Source organism: Camellia sinensis, chromosome 14, assembly GCF_055761805.1.
Source record: "Camellia sinensis isolate YWXY chromosome 14, ASM5576180v1, whole genome shotgun sequence".
Lineage (NCBI taxonomy): Eukaryota > Viridiplantae > Streptophyta > Magnoliopsida > Ericales > Theaceae > Camellia > Camellia sinensis.
This window is the reverse complement of record NC_138974.1, coordinates 17939501-17956629: the sequence shown is the minus strand read 5'-3', so window position 1 is coordinate 17956629 and position 17129 is coordinate 17939501. Positions and strand designations below refer to the sequence as shown.

The following is a 17129-nucleotide window of genomic DNA, read 5'->3' as shown; positions in this document are numbered from 1 at the left end:
ATTAATTAGTTTAATTAAATATATTAGCTACTCATTTTTTTACATTAATTATTTCTAAACGTATATTAATTATTATTTTTTACTCGTTATTGTTACTCATTATTTAAATTAATTGTTAGTTCTTATATATTATTTTACTTACATTACTATAGATCATAATATTCCTAATGTTTATGTCGATGTTGATACATATACTACACAACATGAATCTGTTGATTCTCTTTCTAATATCTCTCTTCCAATAGTTGGATCATCATCTAGGGACACAACTAGTAGTGTTTGGGAACATTTTGAAAAAATATCTATAAATAATCTTGATGGTACAATTACATTTAAAGCAAAATATAAATATTGTACACATTTACTTAGTGTTACATCTACAGGGGGCACTAGTCATCTAAAAATGCATGTTAACAAACATTTACAAAGCCAACAACTTGATATTAAAAGTCAAATGCAATTTGGGGTTTTATCAACTGATAATTTGCAACCATTTTCATATTTCATTTAATGATATAAATTTTTGTAATATTTTTATTTCATTTTGAAATAAAAATTATTCATTCAATAAAAATTATATAATTAATTAAATGATTGTAATATTGAAAGTTTCATTTTCATATATATAAAATTATTTATTTCAAAAGGAAAAAATTACATAATTACATATAAGTTCATAATTAAAAAAATATAAGTCATACATAATTAAATTTAAATACTACCATATATGAAATATAACTAAACATCTCATTAATCTTAACTAAAATACTCTAGTGCAATTTTTATTTTATTTTTTATCCCTAAAATAATCTACATAGATAATGTATTTATCGTTCATTTTTTGAAAAAGAAAAAAAAAAAACCCGCCCAGGCCCGGCCCGCGACCAGACCCTCGGGATCGACCCTAAGCCCAAACCCAGGTATAGCGATTCTGGTTTTAACCCGACCCTTTAGTATATTGGACTCGGGTTTTATGGTTTCGTAGTGTTGTTCATGTCTTTTCCCATCATACTTCCTTGAGTTTGGCTATTGGATTGTGATTGTAGTGTTTAAAACAGGTTGATTGTTTAGTTTTTAAACTTTTGTTGCCCAAAATTTTACTCCTTTGCTCGATCGGTACTTCTTGTGCTTGAGCGGACTTTATGAACTCTCAGTACTTTTGCAGGTCTGCAAAACTACTAGGAGAGTGTATTCTACGCTCGAGTGGTGTTTTCTGCGCTCGAGTGGTGTTTTCTGCGCTCGAGCAGTTTCAGCTCAGGCAGCCTTTGTGTTCGAGTGTTGAGTTTGTTGTCTGCAAAACTACTAGAAGTGTACATTCTGTGCTCGAGCGTCACTTCTTGTGCTCGAGCGGAATAATTTATTGTGTCTGACGTTGGAGCTTCACTTCTTGCGCTCGAGTGAACTGTACGTATATCAATTCGTAGCATCACCTTTCTACATAACTTTTTTACATTTTTTTCTCTCAAAACCCTAGATCTAGAGCCTCTCTCTCTACATTTTTACCTAGATCCGTTGGTTTCTCTACCCTAGTGTCTTTGGAAAAAAGGCAGAGCATCTCAAGAGCTCCATTTTGATTTGAATAGAACTTAGTTTCGGTGTCTTTGAAGTTTCTTCCTTGCTTTACTCGTCTTCTAAACTTAAGGTAGGGACTTTCTACACTCTTCTATGAGTTTTAACATAGTTATTTGTTGATGTGTAAAGAATATTGAAATTTGGAATTATTTTGAACAAAACTAGGGTTTTGGTTTAAAGTCAAAAGAGGGGTTTTCAAATGTATGTATGAAAAATGGTTATAGGAGTAAATGTGAGGTTGTGTTGTGATAAATTTGTTGATTTTGATACCGAGATGGATTTTGAAAGAAAATGGAGTCTTGCTCTAAAGTGTCTCAAATAGTTATTTTGTATAAATAAATGAAATTGGTATTGAGAAAATGAAATTGGATGAATGTTTATATAAATGGTGGTATTGGATATATATTACCTCTCACCTATAGAAATTTGGATAATCTATCTGTCTTGGAGATTGTATATCTGTTTTGGGTTATCGGTGGAGGATAACTATGATTGTTGTAGAAATTGCATGAGGATTAGGTGAATTGAAACTAATCTTTTATTCGTTGTCATTAAATGTGACTATGTCTTTAATACATTGTAAATGTATGATGTTTGAAAGGGATGTACTCTATGTTTGGAAGAAGAAAGGGGATAGACTCTAGTGAATTAAGTTGGCTTGTGTGTCTGGGGTGAAAGTCCTGAAAACCGCACGTATACATGGGTGTCGATTCCCGTGGACGAAATATTCGTAAAATGGCAAAATGAAAGTATTTGTATAATGGCTGTGGTGGTTAGACACCCGTTGAGTTGTACTCTCAGTTTTGTTGTCTAAATAAAATGGTGAATGGCTTATGTGTTGAGATAAAATGAATTGAGATATAAAGCACGACATGGCATGGTTTTGTGAAAAAGTTATAAATGATTGTATTATGGGCATTGGATATGCATATCATACTTCTATCTTTGTTAAGATTCATATATTGTGGTAGATTGTTTCTATTAGGTTTTGGCTCACCCTACTTGAGAAAATCATTTTCAGGTGCTGATGATATACCTCCACCAAGGACTTAGCTTGGGAGGATTGTAGAGCAGAAGGCTCAGTTTTGTTTATCTTGTATTTAACTTTTCTACAAGCCTAGAGAGCTTTATTTGTATTGAACTTATGACTCATTTTTGATGTACCCAAACCTTGGCTTAGAAAGATGTAAACCTTTAGGGCATATTAACATTTGTTTAGCTTTTATTTCTTATCATTTTTGTATATTAATTATGATTAATGAAAGCCTATCATTTCAATTATGTCATCTTGTATTATTTGTTTGGAGTTGGATTATTGTAATTATTTCAGGGCGCTACACCAGGTTTTCAGACTTGGCCCTAGGCTCTATTATGAGTGGACTTGGGCTTGGGCCTGGGCTCCACTTTTCGACCTTCCAAAAAAAGGAAGCATGCGAGGCCCGTTTGGGCCGGCCAGAGCCTAGGCCACCGGGCCATAATTACGCCCCTACGCATATGTAGGATTTATATTACATGATTAATTAAAGGTTGTTAGGGGTACACTATTTTAGTACATTTTTTTTAATCTTATTCAAGTCATATCATTTTTTTTTATTTGAGTCACATTACTTTTATACCACACTACACATCTTTTCATAAAATATATTTATTTAAATTATTCCAAACTACCCCTTAATCTTTGTCTTCTTCACTTTTGGTCATAACTATATTCCAAAAAAAACCCAAACCCAAATAAACTTACAAGCAAGAAAAATCAGTATACTCCCCTTGCGACATTAAATTGAACTACTCTCCTAGATCTAATTAGTTTGCAAGAAGGCAAATTATATTAATAGTCCATATAATTTGAGATTTGTGTCATTGTGATCTTTGATTTTTTAATTGTAATATATTTGACCTTAAATTTTGAATATTATTTCAAATAAAGACAATTGAAGACATTATTATTCTATTTGAAGGGCAAAATCGTCATACAACTAATTTTGTGTTGATCAACTTCTATATTATTTGAAATATAATGGCATTTTTAAAAAATAAATAATGTTGGAACTTTTTTGGTTATAAAGTTCTGTTTGGTTTGTTTTTCAGAATTTTTTTGAGAAACAAATTTCTAAGAAATTAAAAATTAAATTGGTAAAAAAAGGGAAAATTATTTTTAAGTCCTATTAGGGAGACTTGTGCTACATATGGTCATACTAAAAAACTTATGTTCCCATAAGTCCTGTGAGAAGTTTGTTGACACATTTACCCTCAATATTAGTTGTTAATATCATAAATAATAGTAAAACCATATATAGGAAATTGAATGTTATTATAAATCATATCTATATAAACGTAACGTAGCGTGACACCTACATAAACGTAATGTGACACCTACATAAACGTAACATGACACCTGTACGTAACGTGACACCTACATAAATGTAACGTGACACCTATGATCTATGGTAACATTCAATTTCCTATATAGGAAATTGTATGTTGCCATAGATCATATTTATATGAAACGTAACGTGACACCAACATAAACCAGCAACATTTTCACATTCAATTTAAAAAAATAAAAACTCATTAAGTTTGCGAAACGTAACGTGACACGTTACGTTACGTTTATGTAGGTGTCACGTTATGTTTGTGTAAGTGTCACGTTACGTAGTGTCACGTTACGTTACGTTTATGTAGGTGTCACGTTACATTACGTTTATATAAGTGTCACGTCACGTTACGTTTATGTAGGATTTTGTGGAATACATTTCTATCTAAATAGGACTTGAGACTCTATAAGAAATTACACAGGACTTAACCTAGCATAAGTGTCTGAAAAGGGACTTATAAATAAGTCTAAAAAAAAATAAATTAAAAACATATCATTTTTATATAATTTTATATTTTGGGAGGGTAGAAATAATTTTTTCAAATAATTTTTTTATATTTATTTTTGTTAAATTAGTTTTTATTTTTTTAAAAGTCAAATATAGCGACAATTTTGATATCATTATTAAACCAATCACTTAAATCAAAAAAAAAATCCAAAACTAAAAGGATTTCGGATATTAAACATATCGATTATATATTAAAAATCTAATAACAATCTATTACATGATAACCATTCACAAATATCTGTTAACAATAAATATAACCATCTAGTACATGATAACTATAAAAAAATATCAACAAAAATAATCACAAAAATTAATTTGGTAAAAAAATAAAAAAAAAATTATCATTTTTATGTAATTTTATTTTTGGTGAGTAAAAATAATTTTTTGACATTTATTTTTGTCAAATTGGTTTATATTTTATCAAATTGACAACTTTACCCTTAAAATGGAGTAACAATGTTTTTAATTGTCCTTATTTGAAACGAGATTCAAAATTCAGAATCAAATAAATCACAATTAAAAAATTAAAAATCAAAATAATATAAATCTTAAATTACAAGAACCATTAATGTAATTCGGCCTCGAAAAGAAACGAAAGTTTACACACAAAATATTCTATTTGAGTTTAAACCTGAGATTTCATTCGAAAGGCCTGTTTAGACCGTGACAACAAAAAAATATATCAAGTATTTTTGGGACTTCTCATATCCAAACAAATCTTAAAGAATATTTTTGGTTGCAAATCATGTACCAAATGAAATGCCATTTATCTTTTGTGTTATATTAAAATATTAAAAATTTCTTCTTAATTATGAATCCGATTTAATGGATGTATATTTACCTCTATATCCAATTTGTAAGTTTCTTTCATGTCATAGGTTAGAGGGGTGGTCGTGGTTCAGTTTTGGGCAGTTTATGGATCGATTTGGACATGTCCGCATATATGCGGTTTGAGAAAAAGTCAATCCGCAACCGCTCGCAGTGCGATTTGTTCGGATAAGGTTCACGGATGTGCGGGAGGGTTTGCGGATTGGACTTTTTCTTTAAAAATTTATTTTTAAGCCTTTTTTTTTTCCAATTTTGTAAATATTTATTTTGGACCATTTTCTCCCTATTTTCTAAAATGCTCCAACATTAATAATTAATGAATTAAAACTTATAAAATTAAAAACACAACAAAATCAATTCCTAACAATACAAACAAATCATTCAAAATCCTAAATCATATCACAAACTAACACAAGCATATATTTCAAAATTCTAAACTAGATAATCAATCACATTCACTATCTATCTACTACTCAACAATACAATTAAAGTAAAATTATTCAAAATTCTAAACTTACCTAAAAGTAATTCTTTATTAACTTTTACATTCATCCAAAATGCAATAATAAAATAAAAATAAATTGTTGGGAAACTTCATTCAATTCAAACCCATTCAAATTGGATTACAAAAATTAGAATGAAAATTAAATAAAAACTAAATGATAAATATAATATAAAAAAGTAATTAATAAATTCAATTTCCCCTCTAAATAACTGATTCAGTAATCAACAGATTCAATTTCCCTTAAGTACAAAGATCAAACCCACCCACCATATCACACAGAAAACTCCAAAAAATAACTCCTAAAAATTCAATAAACCCTAAACCCTCTAAATAAAATTCATTAACAGAAAACTCCCATAAAATTTTTTTTAAAAAAAACAATTAAAATCAAACAATGTTCTGTGCAAGTCTATGAAGAATTTAAACAGATTCAATTTCAGGTTCAATTAAACAGAAACTAAACATATTCAATTAAAATTCAATAACATATTTAATTTCCACTTCTAATTTTTTTTTTTATAATATAAACAAGTCTATGAAGAATCTTAAAAGAATCTTAATCCAAGATCTTAATCATCATGGAAACATAATCTTAGTCACATCAACAGAATCTTGATTCAGATAAAAAAATTCAGAGACCGGGGAGAGAGAGAGACAGATTTGATTGCCTAAAAAAAAATCAAAGATCGGAGAGAGAGAGAGAGAGACAGAAACAGAGAAGCGCTTACCTGAGAGTTGCCGGAGAGAGAGAGTCGATCTTGTGAAGGTCGATCGGTCGCTTCGCTTGTCGCCACAGAGAGAGATGGAAGAATGAGAGAGAGTGAGATGAGAAGAGAGGCTACGCACAGAGAGAGACAGATCTGATTGCCTTCTAAAAAATCACAGGCCGGGGAGAGAGACAGAGACAGAGAAATGCTTACCTCAGAGTTGCCGAAGAGAGAGAGTCGATCTTGCGAAGGCTGATCGGTCGCTTCGCTGTCGTTGCAGATGTTTTGATTTTGAGAGATTAAGATTTGGTTTGGTTTGTTTGGGCAAAAATATCTAGGATAGATGAACGGTCCATTTTTTTTTTTTTTTTTTTTTAAATGTAAATGTAGACAGGGTGTTCCGAGTGCGGTTCAGACCCGCAATTCACCCGTAACCCGAAAAAATGACATATTCCAAACTATACCCAACCCTATTATGTTTGCGAAATCACTCATATGTATGCGGGTCAGTTCGGGTAGGACGAGTTGTGCGAGTCAGATAACCCTATGCCCAGCCTTAGAAAAGGATTAATTACATTTTGTACCTTTATAGTTTGACTCAAATTTTAATTTAATCTCTATAATTTTAATTTAAACAATTTAATTCTTACACTTTAAAGCTTAGTTTCAATTTGATCATTTCATTTATTTATTTTTTTGTTAATTTTATCTACATGTACACCTTAAAAAATTAACAATATTCAAAAATTGTTAATTTCAACGTCTAATCAAATTCAAATCTTAAAAAAATGACCAGTATCTCAAAGTTGGCCATGCTTGGTTTGTCTTTCAAAAAAATACTCAGAATTTTGTTTTGAAAAAATAAAAACTAATTTAATAAAAATAGATGTCAAAAATATATTTTTTAAATTTTAAAAATTATTTCTATATCCTAAAAAATAAAATTATATAAAAATGATATTTTTTTTTTAGAATTTCTTTCACCAAATTAATTTTAAGTTTTTTTAAAAAAATTTCTGAAACAAATTTCTAAAAACCAAACAAAACATAATTTTAACTTCAATTTAGAAGGAATGGCCTCATTGAAACTATATTTAAATGTAGAGATTCAATTTTTCAGTGAAAAGTGTAATTAACCCTCAAAAACCACTGCCTTCTTTTGTACAAATAAATGAGCTTTCTATTCTATTCAACATATCTCAGAGTTAGGGGAAACCCTAATCCTACACATCTATTTTCAGATAACTTACAAAGTTAATGATTGATTTCTAACATCACAACAAAGTTAATAAGTTATATATTATTAATGTCTCATAATATTTCAAGAGAACAAATTGGCAACATTCACATCTAAGCACAATATTATTGTTCTATTTCTTCCTGCAATTGCATCTGCCAAATCTTCTCAATGAAGCCAAGCACTGTACCCACGCCTTTCTCATCTGCACAAATGTAAGCCGAAAAAATAAAAATTAAATAGATTATTGTATGAGTTCAGTAATAATGATTCACAAGCACCAAGTTCAATGAAAGCAATGGAAAGTTTGCCAAGAATTACATGAAACTTTCTTTTGCACAAGTATGTTGATATGTGAAATTACATAGCAGTATCTATGCAATCCCATAAAAGAATCATTAGCTTGTTCTAGGTTGACACAGTTATGACAGAAAGTACTGCATAATGACCTGTTTGATGCAACTTATTGTAAGCTGAAAACTAGAAAGTAAAAGTCAAACGCATCCATGCCTAACTTCCAGATAATCAATTTTTTTTTAACTTATGTAACTTATTTCTACATAATAAGTCGTAAGCAAAAGCTACAACAGACAGTTTGTCACAAACTCCCTGAATAATTTTTTTTTTTTAAAAAAAGAAAAAAGAAATTTATAAGCAGCTCAGGTAACCTACACCAAGCAGCTTAAATACTAACCAAGTCTTGGTACTGTGTGCCCCTTGGCGTGGTAAATTACAATGGGGTCCTGAAATGATTCCAATAATGCGATCCCATGTTCCTTCAAGAAGTCAGTCTCACCTGCACAGCAGGTACTGTAATATATGAGTAAATGATATGTATCTTTGGAACATTGCTTTCAACTCAACCATGGAAATTGCATTCGCCAACAACTTCCTAAGAGAAAAACAGTGTGAAAACGATGTGACCTAGTTTACACTCGGATAAATAGATTTGAAATCAACAGATTTAGGGATTTCAATTTTCAAATGTAAGAGAGGGCGAGTTCTTAGAGCCAGATTAAAGACCTAAGGCCATCTCCAGCCCTTGCTCATGTATAACTGAAAATATTTTGCTCAGATTTGAGTAAAATTTTGAGTGAAAGCTTTCATCTCATATAGTTACTACAATGGCCAAACTCAAATTTGAGTAGAAGTTTGTTAAGTGACACTAGGGATGTAATCAGTTCCGGACGGTCGGTGCTTAGGTGAAATTTTACCGAACCGATAATGTCGGTTCTATTATATTGAGAACCGATATAGACTGAATTTTTCACTAAACCACGTCAATTCAAACGGTTCGACTCGGTGCGGTTTTCAGTTTATGACCTTTCAAATTTGAATTACTTCTTGAATTTGTAGTATAGTAAATAATTTATATAAAAATATTGAATTAGCCATTTGTACATTACTTCAATATGTAATCTAACCATTCACAAAAATACAAACAAAAGAATTAATAAATACTAAGTGTTTAAACTTTTACTGAAGTAGAAGTAGAAACAAAATATAATCTGAAAACCAAAGTCTTGACGTCAAAACAAAACAAAAGTTTAAAACCATCATCCCATAAGATTAAATCACAAGTCTATCAAGTAGAGTTAAAACAAAAAATTGAAAATGACATAAACATCTGATATAACTATATAGGCATAGTAGTAGCAAAACTTGACTCAAGCACATATGAGTGACAAACTAACAACTTATCACATTGTCAATATCTATTGTCAAGTCTGGAATATTTAAGAAAAAAATAAACAATTAAGTGAATCAATTGAATTTTATACTCAACCAATTTCATTAAATATTTAATATATATTATGTTTAATATGCTAAACTTTCGGTCGGTTTCAGTTTCATTCAGTACACAAGGTGATCAAACTGGTACTGAACCGAAAATTGAAAAAAATTAATTTTAAAAACCGTATAGACTAATTCCTATTAAAAAACCGACTAAATATAACCGGTTTAGTTTGGTTTAACCGATTTGGTCGGTTTTTTCGGTTTTTCTTACATCCCTAAGTGACACAATTGTAAATTTAGAAGTTGACATATCACCACAAATTGGCTTTAGAAATTTGAGGTTAAAAAAAATATATATAAAAGTCTCGCTTGATTTGAGCCAAAATTTGAATAAAACTCATTTTGGTATGAGTTTTAAGGGAGTGAAAAAAATTTTTAAGCATTTTTACTCAAATTTAAATTTGATGTGGGTAAAGTGTAAGGATTGGAGATGCCCTAACAGGAAGGCATAAAGTGGGGATATTTTACAAGAATCCTTGTACAACTAATTACCATGGATTTGAAATAACTATTTCCTTCCACTTTGTCATTTGAAATCCAATCATAATAAAGCACTCAAATCATTCCATCCATTTTTTGATATCTTTACAAGTAAGTCATTCAATATAAATTAAGGCATATTTCTTGTAATCAATTCCAAATCCGCTCATTTCAAATCAATGAATACAAAAACCAATTGGGTTAGCTCAGTTGCTTACCCCTGTAAACTTCTACCTAGGAGGTCAGATAGTCAATCCTGGCTAAATGCAAAGATTGATAATTTCTTCCCTATTATAGGCTTGTTTAGTTATTTCCCATTATGGAGCTCTTCCTTAGGTTGACTGTTGGGGTTGGTTGTTTCTTCCCCATTATGGGGGACCCAGTTGTTGGCTTATATATCTGTTCAACTATGATTATCCGGTTGTAACTCTCTTTAAATTGTAAATACTCGTTACCGATTCACAAAACATATATATATACAAAATTAACAAGAAATAATTGAAATTTTGACCACATCTAGTTCAATACCAAGATCACCCAGAAATTATAAGAGGCAAGTACCTATAATGTGGAGGGATGGTAATTTGATGGGGGAGGAAAATGCATTAGCAGCCAGTTTGGGCAAACCAAACTTGTGTCCACCAAACTTAGCCCCTGATATTATTATCAGAAACTTTATCATTGGAACCTTGGTTAGAGCCACTCCCTCCAATTGCATCCCCGGCAATGCTGCTGATAAAAGTGCTCCCTAATTTTCATCAGATCAGCAATATTTTAACAATCAAAAAAGAAAATTTTACAAGGACACATCAAGAATATCAATTCCATGACTATGCTAGTAATACAGGTCATAGAGCTGAGTTCTGTGTTCCTACAATTGTTCAGAGCAGCAATTTTTAACAATCAGAGAGAGAGAAATAAAATTATAAACTAAACATGAGAAAGACTTCTCTTTCTCTTCATTTTCTATCATTTCTCACCAAATCACCCTATCCAAACAGATACTAGAGATACAAAACTCAGGCGTAGGACACTCACACTCACATGAGTGTGACCCAATTCATTGTCATCCAAGTGTAGGTAAAAATTTCAACAAACCCACCTGGGAAAAACCAAGCAGACCATCAAAAGGTCCATGCTTAATCATATAATCTTCTAGATAAGCAAGACATTCTTCGAAATTGTAGTACTCTGTAAAATCCTACAACAAAGAAAACAAACATAGATTTCACAAAATTGAATAGTTATTTATTTTTTTTTTTTGGCACAACCAAATCACAATCACTACAAATGAATGGATCTAAAATAAATGAGATGATTAGTTTGGAAAGATGGGGTTTGATGAGACCTGGTTAGAATGGAACCATTCATAGTAGGGAGGATCAAAGAAGGCTTCAACATCAGATTTGCCTCGGGCCAAACAAGGCCCATCAACGAAGGCGAGGTCGAGCTTTCCGAGGAGGGTTTGAGGCCACCGTCCGACCTGTTTTTTGAGGATTTCAGCACTTGTCCTGAATCCATGGAGGCATAGTACCCTGGGTTTCTTCTGGATTTGAGGAATTTCCACCTTATTGTAATTATTATTATTATTCATTTCTTGGGTTTCTTGAAATTGATTGTTTGGGATTGGGACTGGCGTTGGTGACACTTTATTGAAAGCCATGGTTGTTCTTCCCCAACTGATGATGGAGTCCACTAGTCAATGGCCACAATCGTAGGAGACTTGACATGTAAAAAACCAAAAAAAAAAAAAAAAAGGCTTTGAGTCAACTTGGAGCACAACCCCCATTGCACTAACCTTCTACTCTGGGACTTATTATTTAGGGTCTGACTTTGGTCCAGTCCATCACCGAATTAGACTGTGTTATTGGATCTGTAGAGGTTTATTATGGATTTCGTTTCGAAAATCTGAACCGTTCAATATGTAGAACTTTTTGAGAACTATATATTTGTAAAAAATCATGTTGATCAGATATCGATAGCTATGTGATCAAATTAGTTTTGTATAAAAAAAAGACGGTGAATAAATTAACGGTTGAAAAAAAACGTATTTGATCACATAGCTATCGATATCCGATCAACGTGATTTTTTACAGGCATATAGTACTCGAAGAGTTCTACACATTGAACGGTTCAGATTTTCAAAACGGGACCCGTGGTGGGCCCCAGGGGACGCAACAGCATGGTCCAGTTCGATGGTGGACTGGACCAAAGCCGGACCCTATTATTTAATAGGTTATATGATAATTATTATCATGATATTTTTTATTATATATTATTAAAAAAATTATTAATTATTAATTTTCAGTAACAGTTTAAATCATAAAAAAATATTACTAATTACAAGTTTTAATAATAGTTTAAAAAAATTGTTACAAAAAAATTACTAATTTTAAATTTTTAGTGATAGTTTGAAAAATCCGTAACAAAAAAAGTCACTAATTGTAATTTTTAGCGATAATACATAAAAATCGTGATAAAAAAATCAGTAATTATCAATTTTTAGCGACATATATAAAAAATCGTCACAAAAAATTATTTTTAGCCACAATTATATTAAGACTTATTCTTAATAAGACTTGATGAGAATTAAATCTAACTATTATGACCTATTAGTAATTTACCCTTTACCCCTTTACCTTGCCCCTTATCATCTCTTAATTAGGTTATGTTATTTATTTTTTTTTGTTAAGATTATTATTTTTAATTAAGATATTATTTTAATTACTATTTATAATTTTTTAATTATTCCTTATATTATATTTTAAAATCACATTATTTATTATTAATTTTTTAATTATTCCTTATATTATATTTTAAAATCACATTATTTATTATTATTATTATTATGTATGTGTAGGACATATGGAACTACATACATCTTGTAATTGTTTAACTGTTGGAAAAGTTATTCCCATCAAATGTGGCACATGAAGTGGAATAAATTGCCAAATCAGTTATTTCTTGTTTGAGGCATATAACTTATAAGGATCTGCACGGTCTCCCGTCTCAAAGTTTGGTCAATTGAATTCACTTTTGAGCTTTATTTCAATAATTTGGCCATTTTATATTTTAAGATTTGTCGAGAATATCATTCATACAAAATATCAAGTCGTGCGGAAAATGAAAATCACGTGTTCGAATCAATTTTGTATGAATAATTTATTTTTACCGTGTATTTTTTTTATACAAAATTGATTCAAATTATATATCTGATCTGCTTAATTTTTTGTAAGGATGATAAACTCGACAAATTTTAAAATGTGAACGATTCAGATTATCAAAACAGGACCCAAAAGTGAGCTCAGCGGGCTGGACAACACCTCTTTGATCTGATTTAAGATTAGAGAGAAGCCAGTCCCAACTTATAAAGTGGGCAAGAGGGATGGCATGACATTGTCATCAATCCTCAACACATTACTTAGCATAGATCTTTCTTTATTTAGGAATAAATCTTTTTTTTAGGACTACTTACAACTGTGATAATTCGGATCGTTCAATATGTAGAGATTGTCAAGTACTTTATCCCTACAAAAAAATCACATTGATCAGATACCAATAGATCGGTTACTGTCCAATAGACATTTGATCAGAACACATTTTTATCAACAATTTATTTTTAAAATTATATTTACCATTGACAAAAACATGATCTAATCAAGGGGTTATTGACATCCGATCAATGTGATTTTTTGCAAAAATGAAGTACTCAACAAGTTTTACACATTGAACGATTCATATTATCAAAATTAGATCCATGATGGACCCCATGGGGCCAATAACACCGTCTAGTCCACAAAGTGGACTAGTCCCATTTGTAACGCATAATTGTATATTGTAATTTCAGTGTATTCCTTGTAGACGTTGGGAGTCTTTTAGGCCTCGTTTGGGAAGTAGCTATGTTAGCCAAAAAACCAAACCAAAAAATCACTATAAATTGTCACATCATTCTCTCTACTTTTTTGCACATTTTTTCGTAAAAAACCAAAAAGTTACTAAAATAGTTTGTTTTCTCTATTTTTACTTTTCCTTCTTGTTATTATTCCAAAGAAGTCTTTGAATATTTCAAGGCATAGAACATTAACACAATTAGTTTGATTATTGTGTTGTTTGATGAAATTTGTGTTAAAGCTCTATCGATCTAAGCTTAACCAGAATTGTACTAATATAAATTGGAACACACAGTGAGACTCGTTCTAATTTTGAATGATGGCACATACTAGGAGACAAGAACATAGGCAAATGGTCTGCAGTAGTGATTATCCAAAATGAAGCAAATAATAAAAATGGTGATGCCTCACAAGCAAATGTACAGATACTTCAAGAACACAATGGACAAGGACAATTGTGGGGACACTTGTATAGATGCCCTGGTACACTTTTAGATCCTTGATGCAGCAAATTATACTTTGTTGAGTTCGTTGAGTTGATGTCAATGCCTATTTAGCATGTGATGTTTTTAATATTTTTGTTTCGGGCATAAGGATGAAAAACAAAGACTTAGAAACACCTTTCAAACATGACCCTGTCTAAAATCTGACTGCATGAGCGGCCAAGGAGCTATGAAGGCTGGACATGGCACCGCTCGAGCGACCAGGTGCACCACATGAGCGACGATGAGCTTTGCACGAGTGGCCAGACATGGAGACCTTGCTTGGGCGCCGTATGAGAGGCCGTATTGCACCACACGAGTGGCGGAGTAGCAACATGAGCGGCTGGGGCCACCGCACGAGCCAAGGCTGAAAAGCTGCAATGTAGCAACCTTCCAGCCTAGTATTTTTGAGCCCCTCTTGGTATTTCTGCAGGTAACCCTCTTTCTCAATTTATTTTACACATCTCTTTCTCTTTCTATATCTCTCCTCTCGCCACCATTGTTATACTTTGTGATTATCCTTGAGGGATATCGTTCTCGACTTGATTGCCGAAGTGCTCTTCTGATCGGTAGCAACCGGTTTAGTTGTTTTGTTCCTTGTTTCAGGTTGTGGATTTCATCTAGTACATATGCTCTTCAGCTTGTTCCAGGATTTTAAAAAGATCATATTTGGTTGTGTAGTCAAATTTTAATACACATAACAATCAAGTGTCCTTCTAGTACGACGAATTCTAATCCAGATTAGGTAGGTTTTATTAAGCCTCCAAGCTGAAGAATATCAACAATTGTTGACTGAATTAAAAAAAATGATTGATGAAGGCCTGATACGTGCTTGTTTACATTTAAGCCTCTTAAAGTGCACTTGTTAAAATCTTCAATTTTAGTTACTTAATTATTTTAATGCATTTTTGTTCTTTTTAGGTATTCAAGCTCATGATGCTAAAGGCTATTATTAGCAGATATTTTAATATTATAATGTGTTATAGATTATATTGTATGATTGGGCTCCAAATAACTTGTTCTCCTAGTTAATCCTTTCTTTTCCTCCAAGAAAACTTGCCCACCAAGTCTCCAAGTTAAGTCCTCATTCTTATCCACCAAGCCTCTAAGGAAATTTCACACCAAGTTTCCTCACCTCTAAGGAAATTTCCCACCAATTTCCTCTCCTATATTTTTCCTCCAAGTTAACCCCTTTCTTGGTGACCAAGCTTTCCTCTCCTATAAATTGAGCCTTTCACCTCTCTTATTGTAGCTTAAGTTTCTTATTTGTGAGATTATCAGGCAAATAAAAAAGAGTGTATGTGATAAAGCTTTGGGTTCAACCAATTGTGTAGTATTGGTTAACCATACGACTTAGTCGGGCTGTTGTATCTTGGGGGGGACAAGTCAAGATTTTTTCTGCTGCATCGGTGTGAGGCTTTGCCTAACCGCAGAGGGCTTGAATCTCCTTAAAATTGTTGGTGATAATTACAAATAAAACACCAGAAAATACAAATAAAAAAAATTACAATAATTACAAGATTTTCAAATGCTAGTGGCTGAAGTTAGATCCGAAGGCATCAAAGTTTGAGACAATCTTGTTGTAGCAGGTATTATTGACAAACTACCATCATCTTGGAGGGAGTTCCAGAAGTCAATGCATCACAAGCAAAAAGAGACCTCCTTGGAGACTCTAATCACACAGATTCGGGTGGAAGAAGAAGCACGAGGACAAGATGCGCTTATGACACAAGAGCATTCCACTGCAAAGGTAAATTTAACTTCTGGAAATACTTTACTTAAAGGTCGATTTTATAAAAATAGTCACTTGAAGCCAGTTAAGAAAATCTGGGAAAATACTGTAAGGCCACAAAATAAAAATTACCCGAGACAAAAGAAATGGAACCAAGAACCCCCTTCACAAGATCTGACAAACGTGACATGTTTTGTGTGTGGCAAAAGTGGGCATATTGCTCGAACTTGGAAATTTCGGAAACAATAGTCTCGACTACAGGCGAATGTTACCGAGGAACCATTTGTAGCTATGATAACAGATATTTTTATGGTTCAATCTGTGGAAGGGTGGTGGGCAGACTTTGGTGCTAATAGGCATGTCTGCTATGATAAAGATTGGTTCAAAGATTTCACTCCTTTTAATGAGGAGAGGATTGTTATGCTTGGTGACTCCAGTTTAACCAAGGTGCTCGGGTGTGGAGATGTTGAACTAAAATTTACCTCTGGACGTGTGCTTGTTTTAAAACATGTGTTGTACACACCGTCCATGAGGAAAAATTTGATGTCGAGTTATTTGCTCAACAAAGCTAGTTTCAAGCAGACTATTGAATCTGACCAATATGTAATCACTAAAAAAGAAATATTTGTGAGGAAAAGGTATGCTTATGATGGAATGTTTAAATTAAATGTTGAGAATAAGAAAACACATGTTTCTGTTTACATGCTGTCTTCTATGAATTTTTGGCAGAGTCATGAATAGTTTAGGATTAATTTTCAGACTAACAAATAAGTTTAAGAAATGTGAAGTTTGCAGTCAAACAAAAATAACTAAAAGGCCTCATAAAAGTGTGGTGAGAAATACTGAATTGTTAGAATTAATTCACACTGATTTATGTGAATTTGAAGGAATTTTAATAGGTGGTGGAAAGAGATATTTTATCACTTTTATTGATGATTTTTCAAAATACACTTATGTATACTTGTTGAAAAATAAAAGTGATTCTTTTGGAAAATTTAGAGAATTCATTCTTGAAGT

At 31.9% G+C, this 17129-nt stretch overlaps 1 protein-coding gene across 1 annotated transcript; it reads right to left on the bottom strand.

Annotated features, from left to right (window-relative positions):
* Nucleotides 1-7779: 7779 nt before the first annotated feature.
* LOC145807713 (uncharacterized) lies at nt 7780-11803 on the bottom strand. Its single transcript, XM_082906392.1, has 5 exons — nt 11357-11803; nt 11111-11209; nt 10570-10756; nt 8426-8527; nt 7780-7936 (listed from the first exon to the last, which is right to left on the bottom strand). Exons 1-5 carry the CDS (start codon nt 11669-11671, stop codon nt 7857-7859), a joined length of 783 nt encoding a protein of 260 aa, XP_082762518.1. The 5' UTR covers nt 11672-11803; the 3' UTR covers nt 7780-7856.
* Between the last annotated feature and the right edge of the window lie 5326 nt (nt 11804-17129).

Coding starts and splice junctions, on each gene's coding strand:
- LOC145807713 (XM_082906392.1), bottom strand. CDS start 11,671: ATGGCTTTCAATAAAGTGTCACCAACGCCAGTCCCAATCCCAAACAAT. Junction 8,528..10,569: donor ACCATCCCTCCACATTATAG/GTACTTGCCTCT, acceptor CCTGCTGTGCAG/GTGAGACTGACTTCTTGAAG. Junction 7,937..8,425: donor GCACACAGTACCAAGACTTG/GTTAGTATTTAA, acceptor ACATTTGTGCAG/ATGAGAAAGGCGTGGGTACA.